A 25,482-nucleotide genomic window follows, 5' to 3' on the forward strand; every position below is an offset into this window, starting at 1 on the left:
GTGATTACTAAAATATGTCTGGCACCAGCTAACCTCCCCTATATTTAGGCCAGAAAACACTACTTCATTTTAGGGTTGTGTACTCTGAACTTGTCCAAATATCAAATTTACTCCTTAAATATTAACTATGGCTTCTGTATTTTTCCATGTATTCTTTCATTAATTCATGTGTCCCATTATGGGTGGTGCTGAAGTTACAAAACTTCACTTCATCCCAAGTTTGTTGGATGCCACAGTCATTTATCCTCATAAACTTAATTTTTGCTAGATATTTGAGACTTGCTCCAGTTTTGACTTATAGCTAACATGATAGTGAGAGTTATTTGAGAAGTGCCAGGAAATAAAACAAAAAAAACATTACACACCAACAGAGTGGAGGCTATGACACACATATGTAAAAAAAAAAAAAAAAAAATAAATAAATAAAATATATAAAAGCCACCATACAATGCGCATGATTCTAATTGTTTTAAATTTTAACATTTAACATAAAAAAGAATGCAATTTTTATTTGTTCACTTTTAATAGACTGCAAGGTAAACCCTTTATTCTGTACCAGAGACCTTTACTTCGTTATTTTTGGGCTTTCAGCCACTTTCATGGAGGGCTACTGTAGATTAGAATCTACCTCTCCCCAATAAGTACTTAAGCTTAAAATATATAGAGAATATTCTCTAAAAACTAGAAACTGTAACCAAACTCTTAATGAAGAGATTTAACTTAATTTGACAAGTTTAATTTTCAGCAATAGGATTTAAGGACAAATTTACAGACTGATCTGGCCAACAGTTAATTTGTAGAAGGTTCTACCATATGCTTTTTCTTAAGGCTCATATCTATGTCATCACACTGCCAACCTGGAATTGTTTGTGAGCCGTATATTCCACTGCATCTTCCTTGTTCTGCTCAATTCAAAGTAGCTTAGTCTACATTTCCACATCAGCATAGTATTAAATGAATAGTGTGAGCTGAATCCTAACCTTTGGCTGGAAGGCACCTTGCAGCGAACTGAAGGGCCCTGAATGTGGAAGCAATGGAGGCATGCCTGGCATTGTTGGCGGGTAGGAGGGAATTAACTGCAGAACAAATTGGAATGAAGTAATGAAGAGAACATTTTTACAGAATTCCTCTACTTCAATCATCTCTTTAATCTATAATAATTTTACAACACTGCTTTGAAGATGACATCAAACCAAGCATGCTTAAATACATGCAAAAGATTTTAAAATATGTCTCGAAGTCCAATAATGTTTACATAGTGATCCCTTTCATCTACAGTCAAAGCAAACAGGTTATGCAGTCAAAACAAGTTGACTCTTACATTTGAATGTCTCAGGAAAGGATTGTCCAGCTTTGGAGCATATTTGTCAAACTAGACAAGAAAAGAAGAAGAGAGAGAAAGAGCTCAAATTAAAAACATATCAACAAAATCAAAAGCATCTGCAACCAAAAACATGAGCTTCACTGCAGTGTGCTTACATTGTCAAATAAAAAGCAGATGAAGCTCAAATAAATTACACCCTCTTAATAAAACAATTACACAGTAAAGCAGCCATTCACATGAAAGAAAACCACTGCAGCCGCAACTGGCACAGGCATCAGAGAGCAAACCCAGAGTGTGGGAATACGTTCACAAAAGACTCAAACCAGATTGCTAAACAAATGAAAGGCACCCTTCATTTACAATTATATTCACATGAGCCACTCATTATGTGATAGTGTCATTTCTTTATAGTTAAGAATGAATATATATGTATATATATATCCCTGTAATAAATGCACTGTAAGTCGCTTTGGATAAAAGCGTCTGTCAAATACATAAATGTAACTGTACATTTTTACAAAATTAGAAAATTAGTTTTTCTAATTTTTGTTTCTAGAGAACAATATTCAAGATTACAGAGCATAAAGATCAGAGCTGTTGTACACATTACTGTTGTTCTGTCGTGCTCTTCACTAGAGATGATGAGAGGGCCCAATCGTTGTCATGAAGACTTGCGGTGCGGATGGAATCAATCCGGTGTCTGACGTAACCTAATTGTTAGCAAGGCAGCTAGCATTAGCAAGTTCATCCAGTCTGACCCTACGTTACCACTGGCGAGTTGTGAGCAAAGCTGAGAGGTGGATCGTAGGATTGGCAGCGGTGCGGAGCAAGCTCTCTCCTAGCGCTGTGAGCGCCTTTGAGTGTATTTCGTCCGCCCCAGTGGGGAAACAGCCTGAGAAAGCCAAACTGCTTGTGTTTTAGCGACACACAGTAAATATCGTAAATTCCTCAAAAGCTTATCGTGGATTTTCTTTATCGCGATAAATATCGATATCGTTTTATCGCCCAGCCCTACTACACATATAGATGGAATTAACGCATGTTTAATCATGGTCGACTTCTAAACTGCAGTAAATAAAGTATATTCTTTTCAAAGTGTAAATCATACTCTGTAAGACAAATCACATTAAGCTCAAGTTTTCTATCAATAAATGGAACGATTTTCGCATTCATGGGAAGATCTCCGTTTTGCTAGTAAATTAAAGAGATTAATTAACAGAAAAATCTCAATATACATTGAGCTGCCCAGGCCCCCTGTGTACATTTCTTTGAAAAACAGCAGTGCTAAAACTACAGCCCACTCATGGTACAGACTTTTTATTACAACAGATCAACATGCATAAGCTGCTTTTATCTTGAAACATATGAATGTGTGGTGATAATTAGCTTAAATCAAACACATGAGTTTGTCCTGGCTGAGAAAATCCCTGATCTGGTTTGCCTGCTCATTGCACTTCTGGGTCTCTTCTTAGGGCCGCACGCCTGTTTTATTGTTAACACTTGATGAGTAAATCCAGCAAAGGTTTATGGTTGCACATAAAAACAGTGCTTTAAAATTCACTGCCCCAGTCTATGCTTTATAACAAACAGCTCAATATTACATCTGTAAACAATAAAATCTTTATATTGTTTTTCAAGAAATGGTAGGAAAAGAAAGAAAAAAAAAAGAGACATTATAAGAAGTGTGTTACCAGACATTATATGATGTAAGTCAACATGAAACAGCATTTACCATTGCTGTTATTATTGTAACGGTGACTCCAGGCAGTAAACCACAACACTTTCCTGTTTCCAATGCAAAGACTCTTAAGGCTGAAACATACTCAATGCAAGTGTGTGAATGCAGATGCTTCTAGCTACACAAGCTCGATTTCAAGCATAGCTGCATTCTAAACGTTGCCACAAGGGGACATTAGAGTGAACTTTTTGCTTCCACAGTGATTTTTCTTTTTTAACTAAACTACTGTCATGGCAGAGCAACATTTTGAAGAGAATTATTAATAGCAACTTACCTGAAAAATAGCTCATCCTGTTTAATAGCACAGACGTTTGAATGTCCCCTTGAGTACTGAGGCTTGTTATGCCATAGTAACGCAAGATCGCACATTGTCAACTGGACCGCACGTTGGCAATGCAGTGGCTTAGTGCTCGTGTCTGTTTATGCGTACTTGCATGAAGTATGTTTCTGTCTTTAAATCGTAACCTATGCATGCCAAAAATGCTTTAGCAATAAACCATCATATCTACATCTTAGAATAGAAAAACATCAATTGAAATCACATGGTGTTGAAAGGAATTGTTACAACAATGTTAGTTTGGCAAATAAGACAGCATAGAACATTTAAGGAAGGTGTGGTGGAGTGTATATCATTGAATACCAGAGATAACACATTTTCATCATGTATGCTATTTCAGAATCTGATGAAACAAATCGATAACCCACAAAAGACTACAAGCAGCTTACAAAGCATACAGCATGTTTTGCACTAATATGTAAGCAGATAGTAATATCTTGAGTTTCAAAAATGCTAAACAGCCTCAAACTTTTCATCTCCTGCTCTGACATAATGCGATACAGCTTTTGAATTGGTTCATGGTGAATGGTAGATATGATAAGACACTCTCATTCCATTCTGAATATGTTACAGAGAATGCAACGCATTTCATATGTCTAGCTAACTTTGAGGAGCTGAATTTATCTGATTATAGGCTGCCAAAGTTGGCCTCTAATAGCTGCTTTGCACACAGAAGCAATTACGCTTTATCAAAACAACCCGTTGATGTCATGACTTTCATCCGCAGTACGATTATTATGTTTTGACCTCAAGCTTTAAATGTGTCATACAGAATGAGTTCTGTCTGTATCTCAGTCACGCCACAAGGCCTGTCTGCCTCCTGTTTTTTCTCAAACAGCCCCCAGCACTCAGCAAAATCATCATGTAGCTCATATGAAAGAGCTACAATATTTGTGGTTGTCATGGGACAATAGTTTTAAAAATAGTATTGTTAGGATGACGGGTATCCGTTATGTCTCTGAAATGGTGTTGTAAAACTGTTGTAACCCCTTGGCCTCTGTTTATGATTTGGACTGGTTGAAGCTTAGCTTTGGGCCTTGTAGGTAGTATGCAATAAACTCTACTACATAGACTATATGGCCAAAACTATGTGGACACCCAAACACTTCACAACCATGGGTATTAATAGGGAGTTGGTCTTCCCTAACAGTTTCTGCAAATGCTTTATTCTAGATGTTGGAACATGGCAGTGGAAATTTGCTCCCATACTTTTGGCCATGTAGTGTACAATTTGGCGAATTTAAACAGACCAATCTGTATATCTGACCAATCCATTTAGGATGGGGGTTGTTGATAGGCTGGGATGTTTTAAGGGGGAATGAGGAGGTAGAAAATCTATCTGTTTTTACTTATCCTCACATTTCTGGCTGGGGTACACACCATGGGAGGTGCGGTGGGCCCAATGATGGCTGCAGGGGGCAGACTGGCGGGGAAGGGCGTGAAGGTGTGCTGATGCGTGTGTTGGTGCATATGCTGATGTTGGTGAAACTCGGCCCGGAGGAGCGACACAGGGGCCAGTGGCGACCCTGTTGCCCCTGGCGCCGTCCCCCGACCTCGCTCTGAGCTCTGAACCAGGAAGCGGTTGTTCAACTCCTGCCGCAGAAGATCATGCTCTGCAAGAAAGGAGAGCGAAGGGGGAAGGAAGGGGAAAGGGGGCGGGACACAGGAGGGAAAGAAAAAAAGGCACAGGCGGCCAGTGAGTTCTCACAACAGCAGTAAGAAGAGAAAGAGGGCAGTCACCTGGCTTTCTCTGTTTCTCCAATTCAAGGTGTGAGGGTTTTCTACGTGAGGACTCATTGGTGGAGGTAAGAGAGTTGCCTGTGACAACGTGCCAATCAGAATCCCCGAATGAGGCTGGCAATACATGATTGGTTGGTTGAAAGATATCAACAGGCTGGTATCTAAAGACAAGAGAGAACCAAGAGTCACCTCAGCAGAAAACACACACACACACTTGACCCGACATACACTAACTCTGATACTCCCTTGTGATTTAAGACTCTTCTACAAGTTAGACACATTACAATATGAATGTGCATTGAAGAAACTTTACTCGTACTTGCTTGATGCTTTTAAAAGACATCAATCTATCAAGTTATGCTTTCAATTCAGAATGTAAACTTATTTAATTATGATGAACAAAGACATCAAGCTAAATACAAATAATAAAGCAGGATGACTTTGCTACTTAAGAGATGACCTCACAATGGAGGCAGCTATTTCATTTTTCAATACCTTTTTATTTATTTATAATTTACTCATTCAGATTAGCATGTAGCACTAAAGTGCCAGGAATTGGCATTTTAAAGCCAAGTTATCTTGGCAATTATCAACAAAAATACACTTACCGTAAAAGGAAAGGCAGAGATGAAGAGGGCAGGTATAATTATCATCTCAAATTTTGAAATTAGCATAAACTGTATCAAATTTGGCATTTAAAGTGATAATATTGTGCTTTAAATAATATAAATTTTAAAACTAAAAAAGGCAATGCACAGTAACTTCTGTAGAAGTGTCCTTCTGAGAAACAGGCTGAAGATTTTAGAAATGAACAGTGTAGCTGACATCAATCTTTATTACATAACAACAAGGGCCAACTGGATATAAGACAAAGTTTTCAGCTGCTGACCTCTGCTGCATGCCCCATCTCGCCTCAATCTTGAGAAATCTTGAAAAGAATGCAATTTAAGAGCAAGGCTATTGTTACTAAATACTTTGTACAGAAAGCTGTCTTTTGTATGGGTCACTTGCCAAAAAGAGACAAAGTAACTTACAATAAAGTAACTGAGATTACCAATCAGGTACTAACACTACAGTGTGCTTTTTTTAAGACTATTAACTGGGGTCAATTAGCATTGATGCATTTGATGTACAGTAAATGACCATGTTCTAACCAGGAGCAACTTGACAAGTTTTTAATTCAGCCAATCAGAACATATTGATGTTTAATAAAAAGTTCTGTGGAGCTGGAATTTGACTGTGGGGGTGGAGCTTGCCAGTGCAACACCACAGAAACCGTAACTAACAATATGACTGACAAAATGCTCTGTCACTCACTGCTTTAGCGCATCACGCCTGGTAAAAACATGGTGTACGCCTTTATAATTCAGTGCTAGTTAGTGCACTGTGTGTATTATTTGACTTTGATATACAAATACAAGCTCTTAAACGGACAGTTCATACAAAAATGAAAATTCTGTCATCATTCCCTTACCCTCATGTGGTTCCAAACACATTTTAATTTCTTTCTTCTGATGAACATAAAAGGAGATATTAGGCAAAATGACAGCATCAGTCCACCATAGAATAGAAAAAAGATGCAATGAAAGTAAATTTACATTTACATTTACATTTATGCATTTGGCAGACGCTTTTATCCAAAGCGACTTACAGTGCACTTATTACAGGGACAATCTCCCAGGAGCAACCTGGAGTTAAGTGCCTTGCTCAATGGTGGTGGCTGTGGGGATCGAACCAGCGACCTTGATTACCAGTTATGTGCATTAGACCACTACCACCACCACCACCACCACCACCACTCCGTAAATGTAAATGGTGACTGAGGCTGTCATTCTGCTTCGGATTTCCTTCTGTGTTCCACAGTCTGAGTAATACTGAGAGAATTCTCATTTTGGGTGAACTACTCCTTGGGCTGACTAAAAAGTGGAGGTTTTAAATAAAGCTCAAATTAACAGTTCAACAAAATATTCTCAACCATATACGGATTAAATTCCAGTGGAGAGGTTCTTACCTGGGTAGGGTGGTCCGGCAGGATGTCCTGGCACCACCAGGCTGTTAGTCGGTAGAGTAGGTGGAGGAGGCAGTGTGGCAGGGGTGGCAAACATGGCCGAATGGCTGGAGAGGTGAGAGGGTGAGTGAAGGGAGTAGTGGGAGTTCGAAAGTCCTGCTATGGAGAGAGGCAGAGGAGGAGCAGGAGTCGGAAGGCCGCTGAGATGATGAGGGGAGTAACGCAGGTGGTGTTTGGGTGGAAGAGTAGATAAGTTGCAGTTGCTGAGATAAGGAAGGAAATATGAGAAACAATATTAAAATGAAAAAGCAGCAGCTAAAGAAACAGTTCTGAAAATGCAGTGATATATGCTCAACATTAGTAAACAGATTAGCATAGCTCTGTTCCAAAAACCTAATAAGCTGCGTGGCTGTCCGCTGCAGCACAAATAGAGCTCAGCGTGGGATACATTTCACAATGTCAACTCACAATACATTTTCAGATAGTCTGACATTAGCATGTTGCTAAGCTAATGATATGATAATCGTTTATAATTATTAACCTGATGTCGTGAAGACTGCTGTATGGAGAAGGATGATGATGACTGATGATTGGCCGGCTGTGGTACGACGGGGGCGGAACTCTGTGCTCCGGTGGATGTGATTGGTTCCTCAGGAGGGGAGGGGTCGGAATAGGGGGCAAAGATTCCTTCTTGATACTGAGAGGGTTTGGGGAGATAGGGTGTGGTCTGGGCAGAGGGGCTGCTGCTGCAGCAGGGGCAGGAGACCCTGTAGGGGGCGATGCAGGAGTCGGACTTGAGATCGGCAGGACAAACGAAATGTCGTTACTCTGTTCCTGGCTACGCTGAAGTCCAGACACTTTGGTCGATGTGCAAGTTTTGGACCCGAGATTCTCATTCGTTGTCGTAACTGGATCTAAACAAACACACAAAAAACAGCAATGAGGCACAAAGGGCATAATAGTAACATTGGGATATTGTAAATATATTTAAAGATGATGTCACAGTCGGGCAGACTTCTAAGATTTGAGACTGATGTTGGACTATGCATAGTTTACATGTCATCAGCGTTTCCCCTTCAGCGATTCAGTGCTTCAATCACATTTTTACATATTACTATATTTAATTCTAATTTCAAATACAGTTTCAATGAGCATGCTTACATGCACAGAAATACTGCTAACTCATAAAAATCAGCTTAATAATAATAACAAAAAAAAAAAAAGAAAGAAACCCGCATTAACATAAAATTTGAAATCATGGGATTATTTGCTGCTTTTGACATCAAAACAAAAAAGGCACAACACTTGCACACATTGAATAAGCCAGTAAGAACAGTGGCAAAGGTGCTCGCATGCAACGTGAATTCAGGGTAATTGGAAAAACCTACGTGTACAATCAGTTTTTAACCGTTTATTACTTACCCTGATAAAAGAACACAATTTATTGCATTTACATGACTTTACATGTTGTTGGCTTAATAATAATCGATGTAAGAATGTGCATGTAAACTAGCTTATTTTGGCTCGGCTGGGTTAACAAAAGTGTATTAAATTGACACCATATGTATACTTTCGGAAACCAAGAGAACCAGGTTTGCATTTTTCCAATATAATTGTACAAATAAATGATGACTTAATTGATCAAATATAGAAAGCATTTAAAGACCATACTTAAGACAACCACATTGCCGTACAATTTACTTCTTCCTTTCTCTTATCTGCCCTTTATTGTTTTATTCCAGGTTTCTTTTCTTTCTGCATTTCTTTCTCTCTCCATGGGTTTTATGAAGTGTTTAACCAGGTCATTTTCATGCTTGACTATAATCAGATGATCCAATTTTCTGCAAGCAATCCAGTCAGAATGAATAAATCAGAGCTAATTAAAGTTAAATGCCGTTCCCATTCATAGATTTACAGAGCACACAGTCTGCCATGAAATAATTATGGTTCAATTGTGCTGTGAAAAGGGATCATGCACCCTTTATAGTGGCCTTTCAGATTCCCCCCTCACTCTCTCTCTCTCTCTCTCTCTCTATATATCTTTCTCTCTCTCCCTTACCCTTTTGCAAGAGTCTGTACTGAGGAACTTCTGTTTTTCACAGAATTAATTGCAAGAGCAGCTTTTAGCCACCACGTTTTACAGAATACAGTCATTCAGCATTGAGAGAAGAGTATTCATGACAATCCTATGATGTAACCACAACTTCAACCAAATTATTTATTAATTATTTAAATATGGACAATTAAAAAACCTATACTGGTCAACCACTGGTCTAAAAATATCTAATAGGGAAGGGGGCTGTAGATATCTGCATACTAGTGTCTATCCAGGACAATACTGGCGCCTGGAGGCTGGAGGATCTGCGGCAACACAGGGACCTACTAAGTAGTGGGAATAAGGCATTCCAAATTGGGAGAATAGGGGATTAAAAAAAAAGCCAATTGCCTTACTGGTTAAAACATTGCCTGCTTATTTATTTATCTATTTTCTCTGTAATGTGCATGCATATTAGCTGGATCAACCTGAAAAATATTTTATTTTTAGTGGTTAGTTTATTTTCTATTAACCTTTAACACTGAAAGACTTTGATATTTTTTCATCCAATAAACAAAGGATGAATGAAGAGCAACCATCCAATCACTGAATTATCATTATGCATACTTTACTAGCCAGAGCACTAGAATGAAACACAGAAAAGAGATATCGAGAGGTAGAGACAGGGAGAGTTGTTTAAGACACAGCACCTCTTTCAATAGTGCTCCTCACGCACAGGACACTCGACTCACAACTGATATCAATACAGGTGACGTGAGAGAAATGACACAATCCTCTAATGAGCATAAATACTCAAACACAATTTAGGTAAAATAGTCAGTTTTGTATAATTTTAAACTGTTATTTATCGATACTCTTCTGTATTAAATGGATTATAAGTATATTTATAATCTATATATATACACATTTCTCTCGCTTTGTCCGCCATCTTGAATTTTTTTCCTACCCTGGGGAGGGATACATACGATGATACCTTAAAATTTGGCCAAAGCGAGATATCTTAGGAGGCAGCATAACGAAGACACCTATCTTCTGGAAAAGCCTTCGTGTCGGGAGCATGCCTTCATGTCTTAAAATGAAGCCTCCGGAGGATGCTCACTAGGTTTTGGAACAGACCCAACATCTTCCCCAGACCACTAATCAGCACATTTAATGCAGCCCACATTCCTAACAGCTTACTGCAACCTCAGACAAAGCCTCTGAAAGCCTACAGCACAAACACTCTCTCCCTGGCCATTAAAACCTCAGACCAACGCTTTTAATGGAATATCTGCAGTGCATTAACATACCACTTAATCATTAATGGACACCAATAATTGAGGGATTAATACACGAGCCTGAGTTCTTGACATATTTCTCCCTTGGTATTCACTTATAAGATGCACCTTCAAATTGAGCTCACGTTTAGAAATACTTAGAAAATGTTAAAAGATGGTTTTGCCCAAAAATTAAAATTTTTTAATTTTATTTTTTCCTGGTGTTTTTCCAATCCAAACCTGAATTATTTTATTTATTTTGTGGAACACAAGATGAGAAATTTAAGTGTATAAAAAAAAATAAATAATTGAAATTCATCTTTTGTATTCCACAGCACAAAGACATCGTACAGATTTGGATGACATAAGGATGAGTAAATAATATTACTAAGAAATCTATCAAGTTGTCCTTTTATGATCTGATCTGAGATCAGTACTGAAGGTGTTCTTGGAACAGTAGTGGTTAGGATTTGTTGGGCGGGGGATTCGTTCAACATTAGCGTAAAAGGAGAACTTCAATCAAATATCTTGGAAAGGTCTGAACAGATGCACTCAAAGATAACCTTGTCTGCTGCCTTTTCCGACAAAGCACGGAGAAGGAAAAACGCTGCCTGTTGGTGACGTTGCCTTGGAAACCAGTCTGCGAGGCACGTTCATGTGGTGAAAGCAGACAGTGGTAGTCAGATTCCTCAACTAGCGGGCTGTGGCACTTTAGGCACAATGGGCACTGTGCTATCTCTTAATGATGATTCTAATGGGCCACAATGGCAGCCAGCAGGCATGACAAGACATACAAGCTTGGCTTCTTTCTCATTAAAAACGGCCTGCAAATGTCCCAGCATCTGGATGCCTGCTGTATGTAAAAAAAGGGACTTCTCCACAGTCCAAAAAGCATCCGTAATCATTTTGAAGAAAATGACACAATGTCATTTGAAACGAGCGGATAGCCAGGTAGTGTGGTGATGTCATGCTGTTGGCAGGGATACAAGAGGGTTTGGCAGAGGCTGTGCATGGTCTTGGTATGGCAAGGTTGTAACATGAGAATTTGCTGTCAATTTGTGGTCACTGTAACTGCTAATATGTCAACCTCACTGCATTCATGCTGGAATAGTGATGGGGAAAGATGGATTTTTATTGATTTTTTTTAAAGCTGCCACATTAAAAGATGTATGGCTTTCAATTTTCTTAAAAACGTCCAATATTGTGGATGTTGGCCCTGAAATTCTGTCTTAGGAATCTTTTAATGAGAATGCAATGCCAAATAAACATGTAACTCCTTTAACTTTTGTTTTTGACAACTGACAGGCCTCATTGCAAAAATATTTCTCTGAGACAAATAAATAGGAGACCTCATTATCCACCACCAAGGTCAACGATAATACTGCTATGCCTGTTAACAACACAACCATACAACACACCAAATTCAGATATGCGTATCTTGCTATGCGGCTGCTATGGGGAGTCGCATGGTTTTTAGCAAGTTTTTATGCTGTTGCTTCAGTGTCTAGGTAGTTGCTATTAGAGGTTGACTGATATGTTATTAATTGGTTTTGATAGTTGCTTATCGGCAAAAATGAAGGATGACAGTAAACAGTTTTTCATGGGTCGGCATTGAAGGGAGGTGAACTATGAACAATCTCTGAACAATCACTTTGTGAGGATTTGCTGTGTTTAAATATGTCTAAATTGATAATATTTAGATTTTGATCAAACAATCATCAGGTGTTCTAAATTGGGCAATTTATAACAAGCAATCGCTGGTGATCTGCTTTTAATGAATGATGATCTACTGTTGATGAATTACTGCTCATGTATGACATTGTTTGCTTTATAGTGTTTATATAGTAATGTGTTGTACATTTTGTAAGAGCACATATTTAGTGAATGCTAAAAGTTCCACGTTGTCCACAGAGAAGTCCCACATAATACACATAATCTCCATTTTATCTGGCTTACATTGGGAATTTGATTGCACAAACTGCATCTGGGATTTTATTAATTTTGGACTCTTCTTTGGAAGATACTAGTAGACATTTTATAACTGTTTTATCAGCTGCCTTACAAGTCTGCTTGCTTAGAAAAGTAATAGGACTAGTGGATTAATGGTCCAAGTGTGGATTTTGCTGATACCAATAACTAAGGTGGTGAAAAGGGTCAATGTTTCCAAAGACACTTTTTCTTTGCATGCCCTTGCTTCGATTTAAAACACTTGATTTATCTAATCAAAATAACAAAATATCCATTGAAGTGGGGTTTAAAATATGGATGAATATTGTCAGTGATGTGAGATTTGGATATAGCACATCCTCACGAGGTGTTTTTGTCACCTCTAGAGGCCAATGTTATACTACAAAACCAAGTAGTTTTACCTGTAGAATTGACACATTGTTTTAATAATAATAATACAAATAAAAAAAATTAACTATCGGCAACTATAAGCATGGATTTTGCCAATATTCAATAGTTCCAAACAGCAACTATCAGAACTGATTAATTGGTAAAACTCATATCTCGATCTACCTCTAAAAAGCACACCTCTTGCTCAACAAGCCACACAATTTGAGGTATTCATGTCCATAGCACAGATGGTGAGTGATGAGTTACAATGATCCTTGCTTTAGCAAGCACGCTAATAACAATATGCAATAATTCCTATAATTTTACAAGTGCTTCTTCTGAAATGAATTGTTCCTGCTATACAGTACTCTCCAATCATGAGCCTTGAACAGAGTGTTTTTTTCCCATCTGTAACAAAGCAGACGTAACAAAACAGACCCTTAACACTGAGTGAAATCACAGCAGTGCTATTAGACGCACAGACAAGAGAGCCCTCAGGAACACCCACAGATTTGTAGAGGTCAAAGGTCACTTTCAGATGAGGGAGGTACATTCCCTCTGGACGTGTTGGCATCGCTGTACACCAGATGACAATTCAGCATACTATTGATCTATTCTCTCCCCATGCTATATCTCTCATGGTACACTCCCTTAAGGGATTGCCTACTTCAGCAGGAAGCACTGCTGATGTAGTCAGGGGGCTGCGCTCTAATGACGGAGGGTTCAAGCAGAAGCAGTATGACCCCCAGCATCGCCCCACAGCTGTCCCACTCAGATATCCGTGACCTTTGACCTCATTTCAGGCTCAGACAGCCGTCATGGAACATCTGGAGAGCTGCCCTACTCTACCCATATTACACACACACACTAACACATTAGAACGATGAAAGTGTAGACAGATGCTCTGGCAACCAGAGGAAATTCTTTCCAGCGTTCTGAGACGTCTCATTAGAAGACTATGCTGTTCGATCCTCTTGTGGTCTAGACCAGTGTTTTCCAACCTTTTTTTGGCATAAGTACCCCCACAGCACCATCAGTAAAGCTCAAGTACCACTTCATTGACACAAAACCAAAGTAAAAATGAAAAGATGAAGTTGCATGTTATGATGTTTATTCATCAACAAAACAATCAAATGAGCCATGAAATGCTCAATAAGAACAGACTAATGCTGTTAATAATTATAGAGGGGAACCTTCCAAGTTGGTACACTTGCGAAACACAAATTTTATATCATTCATTTTTCATAATTGTGGTAGACAATTTATATTGTTAGGCCAAAAGTTTTATTGTTTACATGCACAAATTGTATTTACAATGAACAAGCAATAAAATGGCACTCTCTGGTCTCTTTAAGAAAATCTATTTTGTTTTGGTTGAGCATATATTAATGAGAGTGAAGTCTCATGGCTTCTTTTTTTATATAAATAAATGTGTCTTTGTTGTTTTTGATCATCATATGACTAAAGAACAAAAGGGGTATTAAAAGAGATATAATTCAATGACGAATGGATTGCGTGTATCTCGTCTTTGGACACGCAAAAAACAGACTGTGTCAAACCAAACTTTTAACTCTCAATAGGCAGTAGAAGGATTTCCGTGCTTAATTTAGCATATTAACATATTGATCTTGGGATTTTTAGAATCAATATCAAGATCATTCAATTAAATATTGGTTGGGAATCACTGGTCTAGACTTGTGTAGCTAAAAGTAATGGCACATGTTTACTGAAAAAAGAACTCACAGACAACATCAGCACCTTATAACCAGGGACACACAATAGCTCATATAAGAGCTTCCTTCAAAATTAGTCTAGCTGTAAATCGTGGCAGCATCCTAATTGACATACTTTTTTCTAAATCATTTTATTTTTCATCCATTTGTTTTACAAACGGGTTAGATATAACAGGAAACAGAGGGCATAAGGTGGTGTGGGAGGTATCGGGAAATGACCTAAATCAAACCTGGGTCATCTGAACAAAAGCGCCACCATGTCACATTTAAAAACTGCTGTGGTAATGTTGGTCAGAGACTGTATAAAATAAGATGGGTCACTGGTATACTTATGAATGAGAGAAATCTTAAACACTGAATATGGCGGCTCTATGAATGTAAGTACCGCCTCACACATTGAAAGAAACAGAGTCTGTCAGCTATCATTGAGAACGTGCATGAGCAATAGCTGGATCAGACTGAAAAATAGGGCTAATTTATAATTGATTGCTGTCAATTTTGATTGCTGATTTGAAATCTTGGCCGAACATTTTGAAGTTTTCAGTCTTTCCCCATTCAATTATATAGGAGCTGTACATGAATCAACAGAAAAAAGCATCCTGCAGGCTGCCCGGAGCCATTTCGAACATGGCCAACAAGTGACCCGACCTTCCCTTAAGCGACTCTTTCGCAGGTTTTGTTTAGCCAACTTGAGCACAAAAAAAAAAAAAAAGTATGCTCAGTTGAACACTTTTAAAATCCAAAATAACAAGGACACCATCAGGGCACCTTTGGAATACTACTTGAACATGCTAAGATTTAAGTCAAACTATCCTAATCGTAATCTCACATACTAAACTGTATATTAGGCTACTGTGAATTGGGATGCAGCCCATGTCTAGTTCCAAACCACTAAGTTGCTGCCCCTTTCAACAACGATATTCTTAACCGTCTCTTGTTGCTCATGCAAATGGGAGATTATGGATTTACGTCTTCATCTGCTTCTGTTTTTTATGTAAAAAAAAACAGCTCATATGCAAATTAGGTCTTAAGATAAGGCAGCAGAGGATGCAAATTCTCCCAAATGACCAGGGGCCATAGCTACTTATTGCATACACAAACACAGTGAACTGCCTTCTGCTGAGAGAACTCAAGCCTAACACTACACATTCTAAACTCATTTACTAGGCAAACTCAGTGGTGTAAACTTTAACTATCACACAAAATGAACAAAGTAATAAAAGCATAATACATAACTAACAAACAAACGGCATCCTCAGGCTGATAAAATCAATAAACAGAATAAGATGCAGGAGTTAATATTCTGAACAGGTGCTGCATGGTGATGTGACATGTTTTCCCAGATCAGCTGCATCCAGACAGGAGATTCTCTCCTCTTTACCAGTCAAATCCACTGGGATCTACATTTCATTGTGCCAACAACAAACAGTGAATGCCAAAACATCTAAATCCCAACTAGGCGGCTTCCTCTAGCTGATGAAAGAGATGCTTGCTTCAGAGATGTTGAATATAAACCTGAATATCATTGCTGCCAGATTGTGATAAATTATAAATAATTATGAAAGGGAGGAAAAAAAAAACACCACTTCATCTGGGGATATTGTATCGGCCATAATCAACTTTTTTTAAATAACAATTACAATATTATTAATATAAACATAAACATTTATAAATATAATCTATATCTTAATCTATATTATATACTTTATAATATTTATATATAATATATAATAAATATTATTAAGTACAAATATATTTAAAAATCTTAATTACATTTAATATATTTCATAAACATTTTTAACAATAATATTTTGATACATTTAAATTAAGGTAAAAATAAAATATGTATATTTTATAATTAGGGCTGTCAATCGCTAAAACTTTTTAATCAAATTAATTACACGGTGTCCCGATTAATTAATTGTGATTTATCGCATATACAAATATTTGCTGAGAAAGCCCCTCATATAACAATAATTCAATATATAAAGATTATACATATTTATATCAATATATAATTATACATAGTTACCTATAAATATATATATAAAATATATATATATATATATATATATATATATATATATATATAATAAAAATGTTCAGATAATTCAAATGCATTACATTCTTGTGGCAGAAGAATTAATCATTGATAAGACAATACAAAAAGCAGCTTTAGAATACAATGTATTGTTTACTACCATATTATTGATCATAAGTCAATCACTGTCATACAGTTCACAGCAATCCATTTCACAAGTGAATTTGTCAATCAGTTGGAGATTTATTATGAGGGCTTGTTTAAGGACCTGTCAATGTACACCTGCATCAGATGTCTCAGGTGCATTGTGTCATAAACAGAAAATGTTTAGTTCACCGTTTCAAGTTAAATAGAGTTTAAAACTCAATCTTTAAACACACCTTGAGATCCCTTAGTTCGGATTTGCGCTCCAAGTTTTTTGAACGCAAGAATGTAACGCAAGTTTGCGTTGTTCTGCCTACTTAAGTGTTTTCTTCACTGTATAAACTGTGTGTTGCTCATACAGCTGAAATTTCACTTACTGCCCTCTGGAGTAAACAAGTGGCACTACAAGCTGCATTTCTCAGGAATCTTCCTTATTATGGTGCGATTAATTGCGTTAAATTTTTTAACATGTAATTTTTTGTCAAATTAATCGCACTGAATTAACATATTAAATCGGCAGCCCTATTTATAATATATATTATAAACTTCATAATACTTATAGTTTTTAATGTAACATTATACTATAATGCAATATAATATTATAACTAATACATCAAAGGAATAGTTTCTTTTGGCCATGTTTTAATAGTACTAAAGTTCTTTTCTACTGTACAATAAAATGTTTCACTGCCTGATTTCAATTTAAGCAAGTGATTTCACTTATTGTTTTTATTATTATTTAAAAACATGGCTAAATGGTATTGATTTATCATTTCAGACATCATATCAGTTATTGGGTATAACATAAACAATTATAGGCTATTAGGATTGGCCAACAAGTCAATATCAATTTATCCCTGATTCAATTTGTTTAACAATGCAGCACTGCGTGGTATTATGTGTAGTTACAAATGGACAATACCATGTTATTATCTACCCTGCAGTAACACTCAGTTTAGTTTTAGCTCTAAAGCCGTCCCTACTGAGATCACAGACATGCAAAAAAAGCCTGTGTGTAAATCGGTCCTCTATTTCTCTGTTCAGGATAGGACGAGGTGGCACCAGAGATCCCTGGGTGTTAAGCTGCAACATGTTGGCTGATGAAGCCCACACAGAAAATCTGTGAGCACCTACTGTTCATTTCAGAGATCTGGAAGCGTTCCGTGGCCTCCATGAACCACTGCTTTCCCATGCTGGGAACAGACTCACACTGTGCCCATATGGCTCATGCGGCATATGCCATCCTGTTCCATGCCATGCGTGATTACTGACGGACAGAGTGAAGACTGGGGGGAAATTGTGTCTGGGCTGGATGACTGGGTTTATTCTCTATCACAAACTAATACTTCAGAATTTACTACATTTACTTCAGAGGCAAAGTTGTGTGAAAATTATTTATAGGATACATCTTGATTTTTTTTTTTTACTTATACTTAAAACAAGAAAAGGAAAATTTGCCAATGGGTTCAAATATATCTGAAAAAACATGATCTGAAAACAAATCGTATTATCTTATACAATTATGTTTCTCAAGTAAACTTATCTTGTGTAAAGGTCTTTGCAGTGTACAGTAATAGGATCTGACTTTCAAAGTTAAATAAAGACTTAATATCGATATCAGGAAATATACTAGATTATTTGACCTTATTGGTAATGGTATGCAGTACATCTGAAGTGTTCATTTTATGATGATAAAAATACAAGCTCTTCGATAATCTATCTGTGCCTCTGATGTGGGGTGGGCATTTTCCAAACGTCCCAGATTGTTTGTGTGGTGCCACGTTGTGCCCAAACGGCTCATCATTTCATTAATTAGCTTGAGCTGCACGGTTGGCAAACGCAGCAGGCACGGCGGCAGCTGTCTGGATTGATTAGAGAAGAGGACCCAGCGCTGCAATTATCTAGATGACTGCAGACAAAGGCTGTCTGCGCTAATAAAGATTCGTCTTACAACTCAGCAGGGTGTTGGAATCAGCAGAGACTCAGTCATATGAAGGCCCAATACAACAGACAATTCTTGACTCTTTACCCTTTAACATTTGGAGTCAAAAGCCAAGTCCAAACTAAATATGAAAACCACCCATAAGTGGCCACACAATTGTTTTTTAGCTTAAGAGTTCAGACCATATCCTTTGATTTTTGTTATAACCTTCTATGAGGGTTTTGGAATAGTGATAGATCAATATTTGGCCAGACATTTAATCAGCTGATACTTGGCCATTTGTAAACTATTGGCATTAGCATCAGGTACTTGATTGGACAATTAAGTGGTATTTTCTGTTGTCAAATTTTTTTTTATTTTTATTTCGGAATATTAAGTAAAATAAGTGTTCATTTAAGTTAATAAAATGTATCATGACTTTGTATTAGTTCTACAGTATAAGACATTTATTTAGATGCCGGTATCTGCATTGAAAACCTATATACGTAATCCACTAGTTTAGATTACATAATCTTTTATGAGGTAAATGACTGCTTACTATAACAAACATTACCATAGATATCACAGTAATGAAATGTGTTTATTGGTTTTTGTTTTTGGGTACAGTACCATGGTACAATACTATGTTTTGTGGAATGGTATTACCATAGTTTTGGTACCAAGGTACTGCAGTTATACCATCTAATACCACCACTGAACCATGGTACCACCACAGTACCATTTTGTAAGGGTACAAGTAGGGCTGAATGACCTAACTGAAAAAATGTAATTGCGACTAATTTGAAAAAAAAATTGCAAGTGTGATTTCAATTGCGATGTGATAAACGTAAAACAAAAAAACGTGTGATTCCTTTAATTAAAATAAAACCACGATTTTCCCATGCTTTACTGCTGACCAGAAATACTGTTCTAGATAGGGTGATCACACTTGAGTCCTCTAAAAAAGAACAAAACTAAATAAGTAAATAAAACAGTGAAGAGCATCACAAGCACATTGCTTTGTATCTGCTATGTAAAAAGAACAATAAAAAAGGGTCAGTTCACTTTTTAGTATTATTTTTTCGAAACCCTTTTATATATAATATTATATTATTGCAATAATAATGATGTTAAGAAATTATTATAGAAAATATTATTGTATTAGTATAATTATCATTATTACTATAATAATTTACTATTATTATTTTTCAATAGTAATTTATTTCTTTAATTATTTCTTACTATTCATTCTGGTTAAGTCTGGTTAACGTTTTTTCGGTGGAAGCTTTTATTTTGAAAACTGAAGGGATGGAAGTTTCTGTTGTGTGTAGTTGAGTTGACAACAGCCTTTTAATGTAGTGAAATGATTTCATCTGCATTGCTGTCAACAAAAACCCACTCTTATGGGTTATAAGCATATTATATATTCAATATAAAATATATTGAATGTGTATAGTAACTTGTCACGGCCAAACACAGGTATGTGAAATTACACGAATGTGCAATTGAAGTAAACCTGGGGTGCTTTAAATAATGCACTCAGCGCATTTTAGCACACCGAACGCAGAGCATATCTGCCACTCAGGGCACCAGATAGACAGAGTTTGTATTTTTGGAGCACAAAACCACTCTGAAGCACTACACAGTACGAACAAAACAGCCATGCACAAAGGCGCATCACAGCATACAGCACGTTGAAACTATATATTATTTAAAGAAACTGCAGCCCTTGCTTTTTTATTTTCTTTATTTATTTATTTTTTTTTAAAATCGCAATTTAAATTTTATTTTAATTAATCGTTCAGCTCGAGGTACAAGGTAACGTGATAACTGTCAAAGAACTGACAACTTTAACTAGAAAAACAGCTTTCGTTATAGAACATTCTGGAATGGCAACCTATTCTCTCTGCGGTTCTATGGCTCTGGTTCCCTTCCAGTAGATTCTCAGCCTCGCTTCACAGGGCAGCACCAGGCTCAGCATGGGCAATAATTCCACCTCAGCATGCCAGCTTTATTTAGCTGCATAATACCCTTACAAACCCAACAATACCTCTTTGTTACCCTGCAGGAGAGCATCCTCTATTAGCACTGCCAGCTGCTTTTCCCCTGATTTACAGGCTGCAGAGAAAAGCTGGAGGTGAAACAGGAGGCGTTAAAGGGAAGGAATGAAAAGAGAGAAAAAAAAAAAAACAGGCAAACAACACGGGCAAAAGACATTTGGGTTAGTCAGTATTTTGTTTGTTTTTTTGTCACGGGACAGTATAAAAAAAAGTCCTTTCTAACATCGCAATCTGGCATGAACCTGTATGACACTTAGTGGATATTATATCATCTTTCAGCAAGTAACTGATTACTTTTCAGTGGAAGGGGAAACGGATGAATGGAAATCATTCAACGGCCAAGTAGCACAACACAGGTTTGAAAAAGCTCTTGTGCTTTCTTGCCCTGACTATGTACCTGGAACTGAATTTGCTATCACGGTAAATTCGCAGGAACAATCGTAGTGTGACAGGCCTTCTTCTAGCCGTCACACCTGACTTGTTGTTTTGACGTTGTGGCCATAGTGGCATGGTGGTGTAAAGGCATATTGTAAATATTTTCATTCGTATGTTCCTTCAAGTGCTTTTCACTTAACCGCTTTCAGGAGAAAAATGCATGTTGGACGGAAACTGTTTTGCTTGGTTTAGCATGCATACACATATCTCACGTGAAGGTGCACATGTGGACGATCACAATTTCTGCTTTTTTTGCCAAATGTCTTGTGATGTTTTTCTACCCTTGTGACTTTATAATGAAATAATTCAGCCATCTCGGGGCAAAAGGATATCTCGACATCTTCATGCTAAATTACGCTGCATAATCTTCTATAAGCACAGTTGATTGTATCTTTCCTAGCACGACTATGGAAAATAGATACAACTTCAATGAAGAAAGAACATGACATGAAATGGGGTCAAGCGACGGTCAAAGAAAGGATTCTTGCTATGTATTCCTCTATGCATTCCTCGCTTTAAAAAAAAAAAACAACCTTCTTATCAAGGTCTTAGTTTGATCAAGTTCTCATTGTATAGCCTGTTTATCTCTGTTCTTAAATGTTATGTTTCTTTATAAAAGCATTCCTTCTTCCCACCGCAATCCTTCACAGATGCTTGGAGAGCATTACGTCCCATTAAAGAGCACACAGGGCATGTATTAGTCTGCTGTTTCTATGAATGCTTTCAGGAATTGTAACGCCTGAACGCCACAATGGTTCAAGCTGAAATTGCATCGCAGCTGGAAAGATCTTTCCCACAGAACCATAGAAAGTAATAGGAAACAATATCAATAACTCTTTTTATTTTACTTAACCTGTTGATAAGCACCCCCTTTATGAGTACAAACCATGAAAATGATATACCTGAACTTAAATGGTTGTATTTACTGAACCCTTTGGAGTAAGGACACAGTTGCAGTTTCTTTTGAAAGAAGACACTTTGGGCTTTATTTCTCAAGTTTCTGAATTAATATATGTTGTTATACTTTTAAAGTTAGAGAAGCAGAAGTTTATAGTAATGGAAATATTTTGCGCTGAACATGTTTTTATACTCTAAAAAAACAATAATAAAAGTACCAAGACAAACCAGAAATACAATGTTCGCAAAGCCACATGTCTAAAGAAGTTACGTTTCAAATTGAAGATGATCTAACAAAAAATGAGGTTCCTGCAAGCTTTTTTCTCTGTAAGATCGCTGGAAGCGTACAGAGTAAATTTAAAGCTCCGCCTTTCAAGACGACACAAAATCTGACTGCACTGCTTGGCTATTATGAATAAAACTATGCTCCATTTTTTTTTTAAATAGACTTTGGATACAGGCTTGTTTTGTTTATGAGACTCTAATATATAAGATAATATACAGTTTTACAACATGAATGCTGCTCAGATTGCAGTTTGTTGAAGAACGATGATGAAGGGTAAATCTTTCAGGCGAGATTTCATGTAAACAATGGAGAATATATACATTTTTCTCAAATGTATCACTTTTATGGGCAAAAAGTGCTATGGGATGTTTTTCAATGAACGCTTGTTATGGACAATTGACCCAAGTGTGGCGAACTGGATTCATCTGGTGATTGCGTTTTCATAACAAAGGTATGAAGTCCCATTTTGATATTGCATGTTTTCATTTGTACTTCTGGCACAAATAACTAAATTGCTGTTTCTGGAGCATTGCTATCGTGAAACAGAGATCAGATATCAATGTTGAACCCTTAGAACTTTGAAAAGATGTATAATTTGTAAACATTAATTACATTTATAGACGGTAAATTATATATATATTAAATGTAAGCAGAGTGATGTCACTACGGCGTGCGGGGGAATTGTGTATCAACAGGTTAAGGGGGGCAATAACCCCTAAAAATCATGGATTGTCTCTCCTCAGTCTTACCATTCAAACTATATAATCCAAAGGCTTATTTTCCAGGTAGCTGAAGATAAAAATGAGGTGGCAGATGGTGATTCTGTCCAAAAAGCTTAAATATTACAGAATTAACCAACCAACACAGTCTAAAGCACAGTTATTTGGGAGGAAGGGGCCCTTTCTACATGACACTGCTTTAAGAGGCGACATCTGAGTGTTTACAATAGCCAAGCGTGTCCTTTCATGTAGGCAAGGGCTAAATTACAGCTTTGAGACTCCCTTGTTCAACTCAGCTGAGACTGCTCAGGTTGGTTTGACACCGGGATAAAGACATGGGATAAGGTTGCAGGGAAATATCAGGTTAGCAAACCCACACACTACTTTGAAACTTCTTCAATCGTGCAAAAACAGGGCTAAACACAATGGGGGGAGAGGAACAGAAGCTGTCTGGGTTGAAGAGAGATGGTACAGAATTCATTTTTGAACAGAAATTTGACTACGAGCGAAACGTTTAGATAACGTAACTGTGTAATTACGTTTACGTAAACATTAACGTTTCATCGGCTAAATGATCGAGACCCAAATACACAATCGTATGACAGATTCAGTAAACTGTACTTGTATCCTTCACAGCCCCATTATTTATTCCCAACAAATTCAATATGGCTGTTCAGACTAAGGCCTATGGTATTTAAATGTTTGAGCTCAGACTTCAGTCTATCTGTGTAGACTACAAGCAGTTCAGTAGTGCAGGAAGTAATAAAAGGCAGTCTAAAGGGGCAAAAGTTTTGGAAGCTTGCCAGTAAAACTAATGGAGACAGGCCTTTGTCTTGACCTCCAGCTCTGCTCAGGGGGACCCGCTCAAACATGCATGTCTCCTCTAATTTCCTGTTACAGCTCTTTCGCGCACACACAGAGGCACACACACAATAAAAATACATACTGCCTTGATACATTCGAAGAGCTGCACAAATTGATTAAAGGCTGTGTTCAGATTGGACCACAGATAATGGCCAGACATGGAACATGCCATTTCAGATGGACTTGTAGTGTAATTAATGGCGCTCGGAATGGTGAGCATAAATATTAGTATTGCTCATATTGAAGATCGCTAATCCTAAATGCTAATTTTTGGTGCATAACTTACCTCACACTGTTTGTGCTATGGATATGAATGATGCCTTAAATCAAGCAGCTTGACTGAAGGAGGTATCTGAGCCATTTGTATACACCAGATTATTAAAGAGACTTGGGGGTGGGCACTTTTAACTCAAGAATAACCTACAAAAGGTAACTAAAGGGGGTTTAATTAATGTTTAATTTGAACACATTAGGTATAGCTTTACAAAGCTTTTTTTGGCCATTTTTGGCCAAGGCAATCCTAAATGCAACCTCACAAGGAGGGGTACATTTTTGTCTCCAATATAAAGTGTGTAAGTGCAAATAGGCCAGCTAAATCCTCACAATAGAGGAGCATTATAAAGCCGGTTTGAAAGAGAGACCCAGGTGGTTAATTCTTGCTGAAGAACCTCTGGGCCATACAAATGTGCTCACTACTTCTGGTTTAAATTCAGGGTGTTAGTGATGTCAAATCCATATCCTCGGGTAGATCTAGCTAGCCATGTATATGTCCACCAAAATCTGGGTCTTCTGTACTCTGTGACATGCTTCCAATTTACTGCCAATCACACTTCAAGAGAAACCTCCAATATCTTAATCCAACCCCATCTAAAAATCTACAGGAATCCATACCTGACCTGAATATTGTTATCTCTTGGATATCTTGGATTAATGAAGGAATAAAGTAAGTGTGTCTGATCCAAAAATAAGAGACATGAATTGTTTGAAATTAGGGCTGGTCGATATGGCAAAAAAAAATTGTATCTTGATTTTTTTCAGCCCATTGATAATATTCAATATACATCTAAAAAATGATGTATTTGCTTTGAAATGGCTTACAAATAAACCATAATTTCAACAAAACAGCCATTACACTCAATTTAGAAGAATAGATTCAAAATGTTTAATGCATGAAGCAAAATCTAGTTAAAAATATTTTTTCTTTAAATGAACACAAGGAAAATATATGTTTGTATTTATATGTACCAATGTGTAACGATACATAATAAAAAGTATTATTTACCTATATGTATTTTAACGTTTTTATTTTCTTTTTTTTGTGAATGAATGAGCATGGTATGCAGTTTGTTCTTATAGTGTAATATTGAATCATTCTTATTTTGAGCATTACATCTGTTCAAATCAAATTCCTTTATTGTCACTCAACCATATACAGAAGTGCAACAGTGGGTGAAAGTCTTGGGTACAGTTCCAAGCAACATAGCAGTTGTTTTATACAATAATAATATAGTTCTGTTGTATTTACTTTATCTTCATCTTGAGCCTTTATTTTGGCTGAAAAAACAACAGTGAAGTGTGTTTCCAGG

General features: G+C 37.1%; 1 protein-coding gene across 4 annotated transcripts in view; it reads right to left on the bottom strand.

The window, feature by feature from the left end:
• Positions 1-25,482, bottom strand: part of fbrsl1 (fibrosin-like 1) — a 268,766-nt gene that overhangs the window by 8,863 nt on the left and 234,421 nt on the right. For 2 of the 4 annotated variants that reach the window (XM_052116960.1, XM_052116968.1), the window contains exons 5-9: positions 7,689-8,061; positions 7,151-7,410; positions 4,759-5,012; positions 1,322-1,372; positions 981-1,076 (exon numbers count right to left, since the gene is read on the bottom strand). In XM_052116960.1, coding sequence (XP_051972920.1) covers positions 981-1,076; positions 1,322-1,372; positions 4,759-5,012; positions 7,151-7,244 — 495 coding nt within the window. In that variant the 5' untranslated portion in view covers positions 7,245-7,410; positions 7,689-8,061. Of the gene's footprint in view, positions 1-980; positions 1,077-1,321; positions 1,373-4,758; positions 5,013-5,139; positions 5,966-7,150; positions 7,411-7,688; positions 8,062-25,482 lie in introns of those variants that run through there. The other 2 variants (XM_052116978.1, XM_052116988.1) reach the window with 2 other exon arrangements.

This window comes from Xyrauchen texanus, chromosome 4 (genome assembly GCF_025860055.1).
Source record: "Xyrauchen texanus isolate HMW12.3.18 chromosome 4, RBS_HiC_50CHRs, whole genome shotgun sequence".
Taxonomy (NCBI): domain Eukaryota; kingdom Metazoa; phylum Chordata; class Actinopteri; order Cypriniformes; family Catostomidae; genus Xyrauchen; species Xyrauchen texanus.